This window comes from Ovis canadensis, chromosome 24, assembly GCF_042477335.2.
Source record: "Ovis canadensis isolate MfBH-ARS-UI-01 breed Bighorn chromosome 24, ARS-UI_OviCan_v2, whole genome shotgun sequence".
NCBI classification, from domain to species: domain Eukaryota; kingdom Metazoa; phylum Chordata; class Mammalia; order Artiodactyla; family Bovidae; genus Ovis; species Ovis canadensis.
Genome location: NC_091268.1, coordinates 33,698,837 through 33,719,724, shown reverse-complemented (window position 1 = coordinate 33,719,724; position 20,888 = coordinate 33,698,837). Strand labels below are relative to the sequence as shown.

Sequence of the window (20,888 nt, the reverse complement as noted above, 5' to 3'; positions counted from 1 at the left end):
GCAGCCATGAAATTAAAAGACATTTGCTCCTTGAAAGAAAAGCTTTGATCAACCAGAGAGCATATTAAAAAGCGGAGACACTACTCTGCTAATATAGGTCCATCTAGTGAAAGCTATGATTTTTCCAGTAGTCATGTATGGATGTGAAATTTGGACCATAAAGCTGAGCGCTGAAGAATTGATACTTTTGAATTATGGCATTGGAGAAGACTTTTGAGAGCCTCTTGGACTGCAAGGAGATCAAACCAGTCAATCCTAAAGGAAATCAGTCCTGAATATTCATTGGACGGACTGATGCTGAAACTGAAACTCCAATACTTTGGTCACCTGATGCAAACAACTGACTCATTAGAAAAGACCCTGATGCTTGGAATGATTGAAGGCAGGAGGCGAAGGGTACAACAAAGGATGAGACGGTTGGATGGCATCACTGACTCAGTGGACATGAGTCTGAGCAAGCTCCAGGAGTGATGGGCAGGGAAGCCTGGCATGCTGAAGTCCATGGGGTTCCAAAGAGTAAGACATGACTGAGCGACTGAACTGAAATGAAATTATGAGAATGACAGCTTTATAAACAAATAGTATGTCCAGACAATACAGTACAGGTTAAATTAGAAACATACTATTTCTTTAGGGGAGCCAAAAAAGAAAGCACCTAGACTGGGAGATCAGGGTGATGTTGCTGAGAAGGTGACATTAGAACTGAGACTTTTAAGTTTAATAGGAGTTGTCCAAGGGATTAGGTGTGAATGAAAGACTTTCTAAGCATAGGAAATAGTGTGCACAAAATCAAGGAGACAAGAAAGATCACAAACCTTATAGGAAACTATTTGAGATGGCTGAAGAGTAGGAGTATGGGAAAATGAGAAAAACAAATGGAAGATATCTAGAGCCTTCCACAATTCACCTCAGATTTTATCTGGTAGGCAACAAAGAGTTACTAAATACTATCAAGCAACAAAATAAAAGGATAACATATGTGTTCTAGAAAGAACACTGCTGTGGAGGATGAATTGGATTGAGATGGGGTATAAACACACACAGAATCAGGAGTAGGGATTCTTTGGGGAAAATCCACTCAAAAGATAGTAAAAATGAAGTAAGGAAAGAGCAATGAAGTTGGAGAAGAGGAGGTACTTTGGAGCCATGTAGGAAGTCGAATTTATAAGATGTAAGAACTGATTAGGAAGGAGGAGTAGCAGATGCCTGGCTTAGGGCACTAGATGAATGGTAATGACCCATGAGAGGAATAAAGGTTTGACACAAGAACAAGGATGGGTTCCTTGAGTTTGCGACTGATTGAGTTGCAGATGATTGTGGATCCTATAGGAGGAGAGAAGAAGTTGGTATATAGGTGTTCAATTGTTGATTGGTATTAACTTAAATGTATTTCATTATTAAAAAAAAAAAAAACCAACTCATAGTTAGGTCAAAAGATAAGACATGTTCCCAACACATTTCTAAGGTTCTTGAGAATAATACCATGTTGTGTATAGTTCTTCAAATAATTGGCCAAAATAAGTGTCTCATGTTTACTTAGATGTTCTGGAAAATCTCTCATCCACCATACTTTAAATATCGCAACACCAACACTACTAACCTGTGCGCAGACAGGCTATATTTGCAAGCCACCATTCAGGGATCCTGGGCAAAAGCAGAATTACTCGATCGCCCCTTTGCAGGCCACAGGCTTCTGTAAGTATATTTGCAAATTTCCTCGATAAATATCCTAGTTCCTCAAAACTCCATCTCACTTCTTCTCCGTTTCCATTTATCCACCAGAAGGCTGGATTGGAAGGTCTCTTCCCAGCCTGAGAAAAGACAAACCAGTCATAGATTTAAAGGTGGTTATGCAGCTAAATTCTATTTCAACTGACTTAATGTAATATTTTCTCTGAAGACAATTCACAGGTCTTTAGTTAGGACATACTTGGAGTATTTGGGAGTAACTCTGGGGTCCTTATTTCTAGATTTTGGGAGCCATGTCGCTTCTTTCAGCACATGTGATTTCTCATTTAGCCTGATTATTTTTCTTTCCATAAAGGTAGAATTCTTGCATCCCTTTATATTTCTCTCAATGCTCTTTGCCTCATTTCCTACCATTTTTTTATTCTTGGATTCACATTTCATTCTTAGTCCTTTATATTTATTTATTTTTAATATTTATTTATTTATTGGGCCACTTCAGGTCTTCGTTGTGGCACACAGGATTTTCACTGCAGCACATTGGATCTTTTGTTGTGGCCTGTGGCCAGCAGGCTTAGTTGACCCATGACATGTGAGATCCATGTTCCCTGCTTTGGAAGGTGGATTCCCAACCACTGGACCAACAGGGAAGTCCCTACTCCTTTTTATTTAAAAAAAAAATTTAACCTATAATCATACATTTTTATAACCCAGGCTTTTTCAACCATGGAACTCTTGATGGTGAACCAGATGTCCTGTGCATTACAGGGTATTTAGCAACACCCCTTAGCCTCCACCGATTAGCATACACCCTCCCCCAACTCATAGCAACAAAAGTGTCTCCAGACATTACCAAATGTCCCTTGGGGGGAAAAAATCACTCTCAGTTAAGAAACTGCAGTCTGACTGGTCCTTGCTCCATACCTTTTCCATATTGGTCCATTGGTCCAGGACATCTTTGGCAAAGTTGAAATACTCTGGGATCTCTAGTTTAAAGTCCTGTTTCATGGATTCATAGTTGGAGAAATTCTGAGGGGTCATGGTTCTGTAATCTTTATGCAATGCTCTCATAGAGCCAGGAATTGCTAGGCACTGAAAATATTTGGCACAAAGTAATATCTTCATGGTGACAAGGGCTAACGTCAGTCTGGCTAAGTATTTTAGCACCCAGAATTTCTACAGATACAATCCATCTAAAAGACAAGCAAAAAGACATGCATTTGTTTCAGACATATCCCCAAGCAGCCAAGTTTTATTATTATTAATCATCATATAGTACTATTTTCTGAGAACTCACTATGTCCCAAATACTGTGCGCAATGCTTTACTTACATACAATTTATCATTAAATCTTCAGAGTAACCCTGTAAAGTGGATGCTATTATCGTCTCTGCAGATGGAGAATATGATGAGTAAAAGGTTGTCTCAGTCGTCTCTGGTTTAAACAACAGATAATTATTTCTCACAGTTCTGGAGGCTAGGGAGTCCTAGATCAAGCTGCTGGCTGGTTCAGTTATCCCATGAGGGCTCTGTTCCTAGCTTGCAGATGGTTGCTGTCCCTCTGTGATCTCACATGATGGAGAGAGAGAGAACCCTGCTCTCCCTTCCTCTTCTTGGAAGATACTAATCCCATCAGGGGCCTCACTGTCATGACCTCATCCAAACCTAATTATCTACCAAAGGCCCCATCCCCAAATACCATCACATTGGAGGTCAAAGCTTTAACATAAGAACTGTTTTGAACTGGGATAACATTCAGTCTGTAACAGATGCACTGATTGAATTTGAACCTAGAACTGTCTCATTCCAGCCCATTCTTCTGATGAGTAAGGGCTAGTGCCTCCCATATACATTTCTCAAAAAGAAAAGGTCTGGGTCATCCAGTTACTCTCGATGAAAGCAGAGTTAAGCTTTTAATCTCTTTCATCTAAGGATTTCAAAAGGAGTGTAGAAATGTTAAGGAGAATTCTTCGCAGTGGATAATCCATAGATGAAGAAACAGGTAGCAAAGTACCAGTTACTTATGAAAGCACTGTCAAAAGTCCTCTAGTTTAAAGACTATAATTCCCACACTCCAGATAGGAGCCAACACTACCTTCAGGCTTGGAGCTGCATTTACCAGATATATGAAAATAGAGTTTAGCCTTTTGTAGGAGAGGCCTCTCTGGGCCACCCAGCCCTCCCTCCTTCTGTGGGAAATCATTTGATCACAATATCATTTATTTGGCTGAGGTCTCATAATTGAGGCTATTTAAAAACAGTTTTAGGGACTAAGGGTTTTCTTTATACTTTCTGTAATCTTCCAAATTTCCTGCAATGAAACACTACTTTCACAATCATTGCTGCTAAGTAACTTCAGTCTTGTCTGACTCTGTGCAACCCCATGGATGGCAGCCCACCAGGCTCCCCCGCCCCTGGGATTCTCCAGGCAAGAACACTAGAGTGGACTGCCATTTCCTTCTCCAATGCCAGAAAGTAAAAAGTCAAAGTGAAGTCAATCAGTCGTGTCCGACCCTCAGCGACCCCATGGACTGCAGCCTACCAGGCTTCTCCATCCATGGGATTTTCCAGGCAAGAGTACTGGAGTAGGGTGCCATTGCCTTTCTAAAAGTTTAGGCTTAGTAAATTATTTACTCATCACTTTCCTCTTGTCTGAAGCTGTGTGAGGAAAAGTGTTAACTATTAACAAGAGATCCCTTGGCAGTTCTCTTAGGCTCTAAAAGAGGCTGCTTTTTAGAATAGAAATGAACCCCTGGATCTTCAAACATCATTCTCTTTGGCAGTGAGGGTTGAGTGGAAGGAACAAACCTTTTCTCTTATTTGCTGGCAAGTTATATTCTGCACATTTTGCAGCTCTCTTCCTTCTTACAGAATTAACAATGTTTCCTTCGATGGGAAGGAAACAGTTAAGTAGTCAACACTAAGTTTTGGCAACCTGGTTCCAGTATTCTTGCCTGAGAAATCCTATGGATAGAGAAACCTGGCAGCTACAGTCCATTAGGCCACAGAGAGTCGGACATGACTGAGAGACTGAGCACAGCACAACACTATATTTAGTACTATAACCTTGTTTTTAATTTTGGAGGATAATACCTTCAAATGATTTAAAAAATTATAAAAGGTGCACAGTGAAAAATCTGCCTTCCACCCCATCAAATAGCTGCCCAGTTTCAGTTCAGTTCAGTCACTCAGTCGTGTCCAGATCTTTGCGAACACATGGACTGCAGCACGCCAGGCCTCCCTGTCCATTACCAACTCCCGGAGCTTACCCAAAATCATGTCCATCGAGTTGGTCATGCCATCCAACCATCTCATCCTCTGTCGTCCCCTTCTCCTGCCACCAATCTTTCCCAGCATCAAGGTCCTTTCTAGTGAGTGAGTCAGTTGTTCGCATCAAGTGGAGTTTCAGTTTCAGCATCAGTCCTTCCAATGAATATTCAGGACTGATTTCCTTTAGGATAGACTGTGCTGTTTCTTTATATATATTTAAGCAAATGACTATAGTTTCTTTTTTCTCCACCACTTCTATACCACATGTAGTCCAGAATACACATGATTTTGTCCATAATTTTTTTTTTTTGGTAATACAACTTTGGAGTTGTCTGTATCTGTACACAGATCTTCCTTATTTTGCTTTTTTGTTTTAAATAGCTGTATGGCATTCAAGAACAGCTGTACTATAGTATCTTAAGTCAGTCGCCTATCAATCTTCATTTGGACTGTTTCCATTATTTTGCAAATAAAGTGAAAATTTCAAACAATTTTCTCCTCTGCATTCAGCATCCTTCAAACATATGTTGAAAAGAAAATTGGCCAGGCATTTGGAGCTTAAAATGGCCTAATCATTTTGTTCTACCAAAAAGAAAATCCCAACATCTTTTTCACCAAAACTAAGACCACCTTTTCCCCAACAAAGTTCCTTTCCTATGTTTTCAGTGATTTTAACTTTTCATAATGTCCATTTTCTAGGCTTTTAGTATTCTCTGTAGGTAACAGAGCTAAGTTTCCCAGTGTGAGCCTGGATTTTTATAATGAGCCATAGAAAACTCTTGTAATAAAGACATCACCACTTCTGGCCAGATGAACTTTTCAGGGCCTCATCTGCAGTGTAGCCTCTACATCCATATAAGCTGCAGTGCCAAGAGAGTTTTCACCACCCCACATCTCCATAACTATCTTTCCTATCAAGTAATCCAAACAATAATGGTAGCTTGCCATATATAGCCTGAAAGCAAGGTAAAATCCCTACTATTTTCCCCAACCTAACAAGATCCTACCTTAAAACTTCTATACAGAGTTTTTAGATCTACGCTTGACCACATAGCAGAGAAAAGTGGCTGCCCCCAGGTTATTTCCTTGAGTTTGCATGCATGTTTCCTAAAAGTTCCTAGAAAAAGTTTGCATACTTCCTGGATGATGCAGAAGATGGATTCTTATTTGCCACTGAGCAGGGCAGGGAACTAAGTAGTACAGTGAAAAACTCAGCTGCTACTTGGACTCAACTGAATTTTTAAAAAAAACATTTTAAGAAATTAACAAATGAACATAGTTTTAAAAAAATTAAATAGCAATCGAAGCTTAAAATGAAACACTTACCTGCTATGTTTATAGCCTTTTTGTGTACATACTCCTGGTCACTTATTCGATAGTATTACACGATCACTGACAAATTCTGATAGAAACACCCCAGCTGCCCAACATTTCAGTGAAACCATTTTTGATATGTTGGTCTTGTTTGTTTGCTATCTTTGTTTAAAAGTACATGTGCCAGCCCAGCAAACCTTACTTAGAAGACAGATAAGGTGGTACTCACTCAAGTGGCAGCTTCCAACACAGCTGGAGATGACGGATGGCGGCAGACTTATTTCCTAGAGGAGGATCCCTGAAACTTGAACTCTTGCATCTGCTTTGGTGGTGGTAATAATCAAAAGAAGAGAGAATAGCCTGACAGTTGGAAAAGGTTAAATTATGCTCAGAAGTGTTTTGCTTGGATTGGTGAAGACATTCTGGAGGGAGGAGCAAACTCTCTGGGCTAAGTTTACACTGTAAGTGTACACAATCCCCTGAGGTCACTTATCCCTTTTATAGTTAATAATTTACACACACCACAGGCTTTTGCAGGAATGGGAAAATAATGTATTTATTAGAGGGAAAATGTCCATGGAGTTGCTGGAGGGGTTAGTTTCATAAAGGGATTGAGGGAATTTTCTCTCAGAAGTAGGAAAGAAAAAAGGGTGAAAGAAAACAAAGCAGTTTTGGATAGAAAGGAAAGAAATTAAGATATAGGTTGCTCTAGGTCTCAGTGAACCAGTTGCCATGTTTATTTTTGGACCTGTTGAACCGGTCAGGACTAAGAATAAATCGTATCAGCTTGCTCTTCTGGTTACATCCTTTTAAAACTTTCTAGTTCATGCCAGGTAAAAATTCAAGTCTTTACATGGACTACAAGAAATTGCATGATCTGGCACAGTGTCCTTTCTGACCCACTGCCCTCTCCTTTTCTCCCTCACTCTGCTTGCAGCCACATCAGCCCCCTTACTTTTCTTGTAACATACGTGTTCCAGCCTTTGGATCTTTGAACTTACAGTTTCCACTGCCTAGAACACTCTTCCCTGAACTATTGCCTTCACCAAATCCCTCTTTTATGAGATGTCCTTTCAAAGAGGTCTTCCCTTACCACAGTTTCTAAAATAGCATCCCTCATTTTTGTCTCTTTACCCTATTTTAACTTTTTACATCTCTTACTACCACCCTTAGAAAGAAAGGAAGTGAAGTTGCTCAGTCATGTCCGACTCTTTGCGACGCCATGGACTGTAGCCTACCAGGCTCCTCTGTCCATGGGATTCTCCAGGCAATAGTACTGGAGTGGATTGCCATTCCCTTCTCCAGGGGATCATCCTGACCCGGGGATCGAACCCGGGTCTCCCACATTATAGACAGGCACTTTACCGGCTGAGTAAGCAATTCTTTTTTCCATGGATGTATCACTATCATCAAGAACAGTTGTTGGCAAATTTTAGGCATTCAATAAATATTTGATGGGAAGATGAAAAGATAAATGACTCAGTTACACATGACAAAAACCCAAATCAAATTCACTTAAACAAGATGAGGAATTTATTTGTCCCTTTTTAGTTCTAGGAGTTTGTTGTTGTTGTTGTTGATTCCTTGGGATTTTCCCAAGGAATAATAGATAATTATAGATATTATCTATAGATAGATAATAATAGATAATATAATAGATAATTATATCATCTACAAGTATGGACAGGTTTACTTCTTCCTTTCAGATATATGCATTTTACTTCCCTCGTCTTATTAGACTGCCTAGAATTTCCAGCACTATGTTGATTAAGAGTGTTGAGAGCAGACATCCCTGCCTTGTTCCTGATACTAATGGGAAAACATTCAGTCCTTCATGTTTAACTTGATAAAGAGCATCTACAAAAAACTTTATCAAGTGTAGGAAATTCTCCTATGTATTCTTATTTTCCTGAGAGTTTTTTATCATCAATGAGTCTTGAATTTTGGTAAATGCCTTTTATGCATCAATTAACACCATCACGTGATTTTTTTTCTTCTTTACCCTGTCAATAAGGTAGATTATGTTGACTGATTTTTAAATACCAAACAGCCTTGCTTCCTTGGAATAAACCCCACTTCATCCTTTTGTATAATTATTTTCATATATTACCAAATTCTATAGTTTATTTTTCTTGCCAAAGTTTAGAACTTTTTAACCATTCTTGGAAGAAAGACCTGCCCTAGTTTTTTCGACTTCTGAGATTCTAATGACACAAATGTTACTTTTTTTTTTTTTTAATGATAGTTCCACAGATCTCTGGGGCCCTGATATATTTCTTTAATTATATGCATTTCAGGTGTACAGCATTATAGTTCATCATCTATATTCACTACAGAGTGATTACTACTACAAGACTAGTTACCATCCATCAGCATACAGTTGACTTTTGCATTTCGCCTACCCTAAACCACCTTACCCTCTGGTAACCACTGTTTTGTTCTCTGTACCTGTGAGTTCTTCACTTATTTGTTTTATATTCCTGACCCAGGGATCAAAACCCTGTTTCCTGCATTGCAGGCAGATTCTTTACCATCTGAGCCACCAGGGAAGTCACTCATACATGAATAAAAATCATATGATATTTTTCTTTCTCTGTCTGCCTTACTTTACTTAGTATAATACCTCAAAGTCAATCCATGTTGTCACAAATGGCAGGATTACATTCATTTCTATGATTGAGTAGTATTCTATTTAAACACACACACATATATGAACATATATATGTTTATCCATTATCTGTTACCTTCTTTTTCCATTTATCTGTCAATAAGCACTTAGGTTGTTTCCATATCTTTTCTGTTGTAAATAATTCTGCAATGAACATAGGGATGCATATATCTTTAAAAATTAGTGGCTTTTTTTGTTCTTCAGATAAACACCTGGAAGTAAATCAGCTGAATCATATGGCAGTTCTATTCATAATTTTTTGAAAAATCTCCATACTATTTTCCATAGGACTATACCCAAAAACTGTGTAAGAGGGTTCCCTTTCCTCCACATCCTCTCCAACATTTCTTATTCCTTATCTTTTTGATGATAGTCATAGGTCTGAAGATTTTATTGTGGTTTTGATTTGAACTTACCTGATAATCAGAGATATTGAACATCTTTCCCTCTTCTCTGTGTCTTCTTTGGGAAAATGTCTATTCAGATTCTGTACCCATTTCCCACCTAGTTGTTTTTTGTTGTTGTTGTTGTTGTCACTGGATTAAATGAATTCTTTATGTATTTTGGATATTAGCACTTGTCAGATATATGATTTGCAAATATCTTTTCCCATTTTAGTCTGTTGCCTTTGCATCTTGATAATGGGTTCTTTCACTGTGCAGAAGCTGTTTAGTTTGATGTAGTCCATTTGTTTATTTTTGCTTTTGTTTCCCTTAATTTGGAGTTAGAGCCACAAAAAAATATCATTAAGGCCCTTGTCAATGAAGATATTGCCTACATTTTTGGTCTAAAAATTTTATTATTTCGGTTATTACAGGTATTACAAGCTTTTCATCCCCTTTTAACTTTTGTGTATGATATATCAACTCAGTTCAGTTGCTCAATCATGTCCAATTCTTTGCACCCCCATGGACTGCAGTATGCCAGGCTTTCCTGTCCTTCACCAACTCCAGGAGCTTGCTCAGACTCATGTCCATCAAGTCAGTGACACCATCCAACCATCTCATCCTCTGTTATCCCCTTGTCCTCCTGCCTTCAATCTTTCCCAGCATCAGGGTCATTTCCAATGAGTCAGTTCTTTGCATCAGGTGGCCAAAGTATTGGAGCTTCAGCTTCAGCATCAGTCCTTCCAGTGAATATTCATGGTTAATTTCCTTTAGGATTGACTGCTTTGATCTCCTTGCAGTCCAAGGGACTCTCAAGAGTCTTCTCCAACACCACAGCTCAAAAGCATCACTTCTTTGATGCTCAGCTTTCTTTATAGTCAACTCTCATGTCCATACATGACTACTGGAAAAAAAACCCCATAGCTTTGACTAGACAGACCTTTGTTGGCAAAGTAATGTCTCTGCTTTTTAATATAGTGTCTAGGTTGGTCATAGCTTTTCTTCCAAGAAGCAAGTGTCATTTAGTTTCATGGCTGCAGTCACCATCTGCGGTGATTTTGGAGCCCAAATGTAATAGTCTAATTTCATTCTTTTGCATGCGGCTGTCCAGTTTTCCCAGCACTATTTATTGAAGAGACTGTCCTTTCTCCATAATATGTTCTTTTCTCCTTTGTTGCAAATTAATTGTCTCTATGTGTATGGTATGTTTCTGGGCTCTCACTTCTGTTCCATTGATCTATGTGTCTGTTATTGTGCCAATACCATACTGTAAGGCTCGGAGAACCGCCCTCTGAAAAGGACATTCAGGGACAGCCTCTAGTGGACTGACAAATTTTATTATCCAGCTTTTTGCAGATATATGGTCTCAGGGAGCAGAGCATTAAGCAGACTTGCACATAGCCTTTCTTGATAAAACATCAAAGCATTCAAGCATAAAATACAGTTCCCACCGCCCAAGCCATAACATAGCTTTGGTGAAACTCTAAAGGGAGTCTTATCATGAAACAACAGTCCTTGCTCCCAGAAACCTGTGGTCAGAAGGAAGCCTCCGAATGCCTCAAGTCTGGGCGAATAACCCTTCGTTATCCATTCCCAGCCTTGGGCACTCGGTGAATGCTCATAACCCTTTGTTATGCTCGTTCCAGCTTCCAACCTGCGTCATGAGTGGAGCAAGTACATTTTCAGTATTTGCTTAAAGCCTTCCAGCTCCTCCACACCATACTGTTTTTATTACTGTAGTTTTGTGGTATAGTTTGATCAGAAAGTGTGATACCTTGAACTTTTTTCTTCTTTCTCAAGATTTTTTGGTTATTATTCTTTCTTGGCTCCAAGTAAAATTTAGAATTATTTATTCTAGTTATGTGAAATATGCCATTGGCATATTGGTAGAGATTACATTGAATCTGTAGATTGTTTTAAGTAATATGAACATTTTAACAATATTATTCTTATATCTCATGAGCATTATATATCTTTGCATTTCTTTCTATCTTCTATTTCTTTCAACAATGTCTTATAGTTTTCAGTGTACAGGTTTTTCACCTCCTTGGTTACATTTATTACTAGGTATTTTATTCTATTTCATGCAAATGTAAGTGGGATTATTTTCTTAATTATCTTTCTGATAGTTTGTTACTAGTGTATAGATGCCACTGATTTTTATATATTGATTTTGTATTCTTTGGTTTTACTGAATTTGTTTGTTAGTCCTAATTGTTTTCTTTTAGTGCAGTCTTTAGGGTCTATAGGATCATGTCATCTGCAAATCAGAGAAGGCAATGGCACCCCACTCCAGTACTCTTGCCTGGAAAATCCCATGGATGGAGGAGCCTGGGGGGCCGCAGTCCATGGGGTCGCTAAGAGTCAGACACGACTGAGCGACTTCACTTTCACTTTTCACTTTCATGCATTGGAGAAGGAAATGGCAACCCACTCCAGTGTTCTTGCCTGGAGAATCCCAGGGACGGGGGAGCCTGGTGGGCTGCCATCTTTGGGGTCGCACAGAGTCGGACACGACTGAAGCAATTTAGCAGCAGCATCTGCAAATAATGATAGTTTTACTTTTTCCTCTCTGACTTAGATGCTTTTCATTCCTTTTACTTGCCTAATTGTCAGGGCTATGACTTCAAATATTATGTTGAATAAAAATGATGTAAAAGGGGCATCCTTGTCTTTTTCCTGACGTATGATGTTAATATTTGTTTTATGTATCTTGATGTTTCTATGTTGGATGCATATGAAAATTATATCTTCTTGCGGAATTGGTCACTTTATCATATGTAATGCTCTTCTTTGTCTTTTTTGAAAATTTTTGTTTGAAAGTCTATTTTGTGTGATATGAGTATAGATACTCCAGCTTTTCATTTCCATTTATATGGAATATCTTTTTATCTCTTCACTTTCAGTCTCTGTGTGTCCTTACTTCTGAAATGAGTCCCTTTTAGGCAACATATCAATGTATTTCATTTTTTTTTTAAATTCATTCAGCCACTTGTGTCTTTTGATTGGTGAATTTAGTCCATTTACATTTAAAGTAATTATGAATAGGTGTGTGCTTATTGCCACTGTGTTGATTGTTTTCTGGTTCTTTTTGTGTTTCCTCTCTTTTCTTTTTTCTCTTTCTCTCTACCCTTATGTTTTGGTGGTTTTCTTTAGTATTATATTTAAATTCTTTTGTGTATTTACTATAAGTTTATTCTTTGTAGTTACCATAAGATTCACACACAACATTCTATTAAATAGAAGTCTGTTTTATAGCAACTTAAATTTTAGCACATTCCAAAGCTTTATGTTTTCACTCCCCACCCCAACATTTTATTCTTTTGAGGATACATTTTATATCTTTTTATTTGATGTATTACTTAACTAATTATTTTAACTTTGCTTCATTTTACTACTTTTATCTCACAATCTTTTTGCTTGCTTTATAGGTAACTGATTCACTACCTTCATTATACATTTACATTTTATAGTGAGATTTTAATTTTCATGTGTTTTCTAATTATCGTAGTGTTAGTTTAATGGTGATTAAATCCTTTTGTTTTGGTTTACCTAGGAAACTCTTAATCTATCCTTCTATTCTTTTTAATGATAAACTTCTTGGGTAGAGAATTCTTGGTTGGAAGTTTTTTCCTTTTAGAACTTTAAATAACTCATGCCACTCCCTTCTGGCCTATAAAGTTTCTGCTTAAAAATCTGCTGATACCCTTATAGGGTTTCCCTTGCACATAACAAGTTGTTTTTCTCTTGCTGATTTTATGGTTTCTTCTTTATTCTTAACTCTTAACATTTTAATTATAGTGTGTCGTGATGTGTTTATCTTTACATTCCACTTTTTTCCCCCTGAGATTCATCTTATTTGTAATTCCAGAGTTTCCTGGTTCCAGATGTCTGTTTCCTTCCCCAGATTATAGATGTTTAGCCACTATTTCTTCAAATAATTTTTTCTAGACCTCTTCTCTTTCTCTCTCCCATCCTGTTATTCCTATATTGTGAATATTAATATCCTTGATGTTGTCCCAGAAGTTCCTTAATTTATCTTTACTTTATAAAATTCTCTTTTTTATTTTTCTCTCTTGTCTGAGTTCATCACTTTGTCTTCCAGGTCACTTATTCATTCTTCTATCTTATCCAGTCTGTTGTTCAACGCCTCTAGTATATTTTTCAGTTCATTATAACTTCTGTCTGATATTTTTAGATATTTTCTGTCTGTTTTTTAAGTTCTCACTTAAAATGTTTGTGTTTGTCCACTCATCTTCCAAGTTCAATGTACATGCTTGGAAAGATTACCTTAAACTCTTTATTGAGTAGATTGCTTGTGCCTGTTTCACTTGGTTCTTTTTCTGAGGTTTCATTTTGTTCTTTCAGTTGGACTGTATTCCCTCATCCCCTCATTTTTCCTAATTCTCCACGTTTGTTTCTATGTAGTAGATAAAGTCATCTACCTCTCTGAATCTTGAAGGAGTGACTTACGTAGGAGACATCCTATGGGGTTCAGAAGTGCAGTCCCACCTGGCCACAGAGCGAGGTGCTCGAGAAGTATCTTTTATGTAGGCTATGTTCACCTTCCTTTGTGTAGAGTTGCCACTGCTGCTGTGGGATGCTGGTGGGTGAGGATGGCCCCTACCTGCAGGGCCAGGACATGGCTGCTGCCAGGTGCTGGTGGGCAGAATTATCACTCAGCAGGCATAAGGCCCAGCTGAGGCACAGATGTGTGCTGAGCTCTTGGCAGAGTGCAGGTACAGGTCCTAGCAGGGTTAGAGGAAGAATTTCAAAATGGCACCTGCCAGCTTCAGTATTAGCAACATAGCCTGGGATTGCAAAAATGATTTACACCAGTGTCTCAATCCCCAGGGAGCATGCCAACAGGTTCTTGACTCCCCAGCAGATGCTTCAAGATTAGTAGTTGCATCACATTCACCTATGATCCTTGTGCTTTTCAATCTGGTGTTCTTGTGCTGGGTTTTGGGTTGAGTGAACAAGCCCTTTTAAGAGTGGATTTTCTGTTCCATTTAGTTCTATAGTTTTCCTGGGTAGTTTCCCCATTGGTTTTCAAAGCCAGGTGTTTTGAGGGCTTGTCTCTTTTTTGCAGGATCAATGGATTAAGATGTCTCACGTTGAGCTCAAATCTCTAACTCCTGAGGGAAAATAAATATACTTTTGTAAGCCTTCCCATCTGTGGATCACCATGGTTAGGGTGTGGTTTTCTTCTTTGGTGAGTCTGTATCTGTTTCTCCTACCATCTTGGTACTGTCCTTTTACTCTTTGTTGTGGGTACTCTGCTTACCAAATTTTCAGGACCCTTTCAGAAGGAGAATGATAAAACTGCCTTAAAACTCAACAGTGAAAAAACTAAGATCGTGGCATCTGGGCCCATTATTTCATGGCAAACAGAAGGGAAAAAGTGGAAACAGTGAAATATTTTATTTTTTAGGCTCCAAAATCACTGTGGACAGTGACTACAGCCATGAAATCAAAAGGCATTTGCTCCTTGGAAGGAAAGCTATTACAAACCCAGACAATGTATTAAAAAGCAGAGATATCACTTTGCCAAGAAAGGTCTGTATAGTCGAGGCTGAGGTTTTTCCAGTAGTCATGTATGGATGTGAGAGTTTGACCATAAGGAGAGCTGAGCCCTGAAAAATTAATGCTTCCAAACTGTGATGCTAAAGAAGACTCTTGAGAATCTCTTGGACAGCAAGAACATCAAACCAGTCAATCCTAAAGGAAATCGACCCTGAATATTCCTTGGAAGGACTGATATTGAAGCTGAAGCTACATTACTTTGGCCACATGATGCAAAGAGCCATTCTTTGGACAAGACCAATGCTGGGAAGGTTAAACGCAAAAGAAGGAGGCAGCAGAGGATAAGATTGTTAGATAGCATCACCAACTCAACGGACATGAATTTGAGCAAAATCTGGGAGGTAGTGGAGGACAAGGGAGCCTGGCATGGCAGGCTGCAGTCCATGGGGTTGCAAAGAGTCAAACTTGACTTAGCAAAAGCAGTAACAGCAAACTGTGTTGTATTCATGAGCACCACCTTGAAACCCCCGTTTTGTATATTCCGTTTTCTTTCTGTCATAAATATTGGGTAATTTCTATTGCCCTACCTTCCAGGTCACTGATATTTTAAAATGTTCCTTTCATTCTGTTTTTTAGTCCATCTAAATAGCTTTTTATTTCTCTTATTGTATTTCTTATTTGTAAAATTTCCTTTTGATTGTTCCTTTTTTTTTTTCATACTGTACAATTCCATTTATCTGACATGTTTGAGACAACATTACTACAGAAGTGAAAAACACATTACATAGTAGTTGTGGGGGCGCATTAAGGAGAGGGTCAGGGTGGGAGGTAAGGGATGTGGATATAATAAGTCAACATGAGGGATCCTTGAGGTAATGGAAATATCTTCTTTCTTGATTGTATCAAGTCAATACAAGTCAATATCATGGTAGAGACATTGTGCTATAAAATTTTGCACAATATGATAAAGTGGTAAAGGACAGTGGGTAAAGGATACATGACCTCTTACAATTCACATGACTCTACAGTTGAGTTCAGTTAAGTTGCTCAGTCGTGTCCTGTGGACTGCAGCATGCCAGGATTCCCTGTCCATCACCAGCTCCCAGAGTTTGCTCAAAGTCATGTCCATCGAGTCAGTGATGGTTGGATGGCATCACCAACTTGATGAACATGAGTTTTGAGCAAGCTCCAGGAGTTGATGATGGACAGGCAAGGTGTGATTCAGTCCATGGGGTCACAAAGAGTTGGTCATGACTGAGTGACTGAACTGAACTGATGCTTAATTCTAGGCTGAGAAATTTTCTTTCAGAAAGTACATCTTTCTAGAAATTATTAAAAAATTTATGTTTGCCAAATTACCGAATGCTAATGTAAAAAATAGTTTGTGATCATGTACTTTTTAGTTTTCATTCAAAATTAAAGATTTCTAAGAGTTAAAAATTCTAATATATGTGATTAAAGCTATTGGAAATTATAAGGGAAACATTTCCATGTGCATGGGAAGTAGGACATGTGTTTTCAGTAAAAGAAGATTTGTAACAAAGAAATCTTTGGAAAGGAATATTTTTGTGTAGTCAAAACTGGCTAAGATTGGAATTTAATTAAGTATGAGAGTTTTAATACCAAAAGTAAACTGCTGTAAAATTATCATTTGGTTTTCTCTCTGCTGTAAGGACAAAGTCTTTTGGGCTATTGGTTTGCTCTTGATAACAGATTGCAAAAGGTTTTTATTTACCTTTCAAAATCATCTTCCTAAAAACAGGGATTCTGTGTTTTGTCAAATAAGTTTCTGTGTTGAGAAATCCTAATCTTCTCTAATAAAAGAGCTAAAGTTAAAAAGGAATCCATTTAACTTTCTGTATTTGCTTTAACATTTTCTGTTGTCACTTTAGTTGAATGAGTAACTGAATGCTGTTTCACAGTGACCTATGATCCTATTTAACCAAGTATTTTAAAACCTTTGTTGAGATCTTGCGACAAACTTCTCCTAATCAAATTCTGTATGTAGTCCTTTTTGACCGCAAAGTATCTTTGAAAATTTCCAAATGGTCTCTAAAACATTTCAAAAGATTTGTTCTCTCTCCTTATGAAAAGGTAGAGAGCTTTTTTAGGTTTATTTGGTATGTTAAGGGGCCTTCTCCTGATTCTTGGACAGCAATACCATAGAAATGAATATTACTTCCATAAGACTTTAAGACAAGCAAAGCTTTTTATTAAAAGAGATAGCATGTGCTCAAAGGAAAAAGTGGGAACAGGAGTGCCAATTCGAGGGATAGAATGGGCAGGTTGCTTTTATAACAAAAGGGCAAGTCTGTCTCATGATCACTGATAATTTCCAGAAACTGTCAGACTTCTTGATCAGTACTAGATGGCTTCAAGGTGGCTATCAGGAATAGGGAGTGCTTCTATTAGGGGAGAGGAGTACATGAGAATTTTCTGCAAGAAAACATCAAAAGACATAAAGTTAAAGTTTATAGTTGAATTTCTAGGTACACTCCTTAGTGTAACAGAGATTAAAGTTAATATTTTATTTCTGATTCTTGTCGCTGGGACTCAGACCCCAGGGCCTCTGTGCATTAGCTTCTAAGGCCTGTTTTGCCCAAGCCTGTTTCCCAGTTCTTTTCCAAAATAGCTATACTCTTGTCTTCCTGTCTCAAAATTTCACGGGAAGTAGGGTCAAATAAGTAACACAAAGCCCTCTTTATGTTTTGTTTATATGGGTTAGATTTGTTTCAGAAATTGTATGAAATTCCTGGAAATCTGATGTGTCCTGATAGTATGTCTTAATTCTATTTATTATCTTAAAATTATTATTATAATTCTAGCTATTATCCTGGAAATCTGATTTGTCCTGGTAGGATCAGCCATAATTCTAGTTATTATCTTAAAATGTTGTTTGTCACAGATATAACCAAATTTCCTTATTAATTCCATTATAATGAACTCTCTTCATAATGGGCATTTTAAACTCATTGTCATTTGCAGAGAATTATTGTTTTACTCTGATGCTTTCACAAAAGCACTCCTGAAAAAGTGCTTCATTCTCAAAGAGAATTCATGGAAAAGAACTTTGACAAGTGCAGTTTTCTGCTAACTTTAAGATCATGAAACTGAACTGGTAATTCTCTTCTCTTCCAAGTTTCTTCTAGAACCAGGAGGAAAAGAGGATTCAAAAATAAGAATTAATAACATCAGAGTGAATAAGCTGAGGAAGATAATTATATATCTTATGACTTTTTTTGGGAAACATTGCCAGTTCTCTAATATTTTCCTATTCCAGATTTAAGTAAATGTTTTCTCCTAATCTTTTTGGACTTACATCAGTTTGATAAAATATACCTTTGTAAACAAAAATGAAACATTTACTTTTTCTCCCTACCTGTCTCCAATATATGGAAACTGTTTAGTGTTCTTTTCTGGCAACATAGTTATTTACATAAGTTCAATAAAAATCTGCTGTCCAGTAACAGGACAATTAGAAACATTGTAATTAGAAACAATGCTTTGACTGTAATAACATTTGAAATAAATATGAATAGACTCAGATATGATCAGACAGCTTTAAGGACTTACTTGAACTTTAGTTTGGTTTCCTGGCCTTGAAAGTTTAAATTTATAAAAAGGTCTAGCAAAGCAGTCCTCAATGGAATTTATATGACCAATCACTATTCTTATTGTATTTATGTAGGCTAAGTCTTATGTAAACAGATTCATTTTACTTTAATTATCCTAGAAAAAAAGAAAAAAAAAAGGAGCAATTGAAAGAGAAAAATTATGTTTAGACTTTTTTTGTTGATGTTAGATTATAATCCTGTTAATCAACTTTGGAGTTTTCTTTTATACTTGTAAACTGGACTGGATTCTTTCATTCTTCCTTTCTCTGGCTGTGGTAGTTTGTGGGATCTTAGTTCCTTGACCAGAGATTGAACCCAAGTCACCAGACTGAAAGTGCTGAGTCCTAACTGGACTGCTGGGGAATTCCCTGAACTGGATTTTAAATTTTTTCAGCTTCCTGAAATCTGGCTACAACTCTCCAAACAAACATTTACATTTTTTACTCCCCATCCTTCTGATTTGGGAATAGTAAGAACTAAGACTGCTCTTAAATCTCCTTGGAAGAGACTGTTTCAGGTCCTCTTCACTACCCAGATGGCAGCCAAACTTCAGGGACTTGAACTTTGTATGTACATCTCACAGCTAAAGAAGGCTCTACCTGACATCTGATCCAATAGAAACACTGGAGAATGCCAAATCAAATTGACTGGGAAGATAAGTAGCTGACATCAAAGTAGACAGCTTCCTTCCAAGATGCCAGATTAAGACTTGATACTTTAACTAGATATAGTTAGACCACTTCCTTCCAAGATCCAGATTAAGACTTGATACTTTAACGAGATATAAAACCCTCTCTTTTTCTCTTTCTTCCTTTAGCCTGGAAAGGTGACACCATTGATTGTATCTCCCAGGCCTTTGTTAAGGAGAGGGAAGATATAGGTAATTTCTCAGACTGATGGATTTGTCATTAAAAAAAAAAAATCATATCTGCCCTGGCTGCCAAAGAACCCCTATCTCTGCTTAACTACTGGAAACTTGGGGAATTTTGCATTCAGGATCTATACAAAGAAAGGAATATAAAGTAAGGGTAACCAGAATAAAACTACCTGTGTGGCCTACAAACCCTTATACAAATTCAAATGGAAATTATCAGGAGGCATTCAAGATTCAAAATTAGCTCCCTTTGATAGATTTCTTACTTCCCTACAAACAAGGAGCCTCTCCTTAACTCTTAAAAGTGTTGCAGAATCTGCTGCTTTAGCAATAATCGTCTAACAAAATCTTTAGATTCTTTGGCCAAAGTCGTCCTTGATAATAGGTTAGCCTTTGATTGCCTTTTAGCTGAACAAGGCAGCTAAAAGTGCCTCGTGTCTGTCCAAAGTGTCTGTGTTGTAGCCAACACCACCTACTGCATGTAGATGAACACTTCTGGGGAGGTTAAAATTCAGTTACACAAGACCACTGAAATGATCTAACTTGGCTTAAAAAGATGACTACTTCAGAGTCTTTTTCCAACTTATTTGATTTTGATTGGTTTGGTCCTTAGGGACCATGGCTCCAAAGTACCCACCAAATGTTGGGAATGATCCTACTTATAATAATCACAATAATCTCCCTGGTTCATTGTAGTCTTTCAAAAGCTCACAATATTCTCCAAGAATGTAATACTAACTGGTCAATAAGAAATTTATTGATCAGCACCAATGAGGTAATCCTTTCCATCCCCAAAAGAAAGATGAAGTCATCTGCCACTTAGACCCCTTTTTCCCCCACAGATAAATCTGAAGTAATAGCTTTTGTCTATGATTTCCTTGTCTTGCTTTTAAACACCTTTCCCTCTCTGTAGTTCTTTGGTGTTCCTCTCTGTTTGCTCGATGGGACACCTTTCAATTCATAAATTGTTCAGTGAAAACAATTAGAGCTTTAAAATTTACCCATTGTATTTTGTTAACACCTACATCCCTCATTTTACAGGGAGATCTGTTTTCTCTGGAAGTATATCAGGTTTTCTTCTCAAGCATGCAACTCAAGTATAATAACCACCGTCACTCCAAGTTTAATCCCAGAGACTAACCCATTGCACTTGAGTCGTCTTCTAAGATTATTTGAAACGAAATCTCCTGGAGAATTCTAACCTAAGTGATTGGAATCATTCTTATACCCACCTGTCTTAAGAAAATTCTGAATAAATAAATGGACTTCCCAGTCAACACCAGGTTTCTGAGAGATTCTTTTAACATACCTCCTTTTCCATCATAACAACAAGAAAATGAGTTAAGTGTTGGAACTGATATCTTACAGTGAACGGTGCTGCCAGATTCGTGGTCTCCAAAGAATATTTAACACTGGGATCGAAGACAGTCTCCGTCACTCAGAGCTTTGTGTAGATTTTTGTTTAAAGTGAAAGTGACAGAAAAAGCTACTGACACAGACATTAGAAGGGGGTAGTAGAGTACCTGCCTCACTAAGCAGGGCATTGCAAA

General features: G+C 37.7%; 1 protein-coding gene across 1 annotated transcript in view; it reads right to left on the bottom strand.

Moving 5' to 3' along the window:
* ACSM3 (acyl-CoA synthetase medium chain family member 3) overlaps nt 1–6,995 on the bottom strand; it is a 56,920-nt gene extending 49,925 nt beyond the window's left edge. Inside the window, exons 1-3 of the mRNA XM_069570294.1 lie at nt 6,500–6,995; nt 2,611–2,879; nt 1,601–1,811 (exon numbers count right to left, since the gene is read on the bottom strand). Of these exons, the coding sequence (XP_069426395.1) occupies nt 1,601–1,811; nt 2,611–2,811 (412 nt within the window). The 5' untranslated portion in view covers nt 2,812–2,879; nt 6,500–6,995. The remainder of the gene's footprint in view (nt 1–1,600; nt 1,812–2,610; nt 2,880–6,499) is intronic.
* Nucleotides 6,996–20,888: the final 13,893 nt, after the last annotated feature.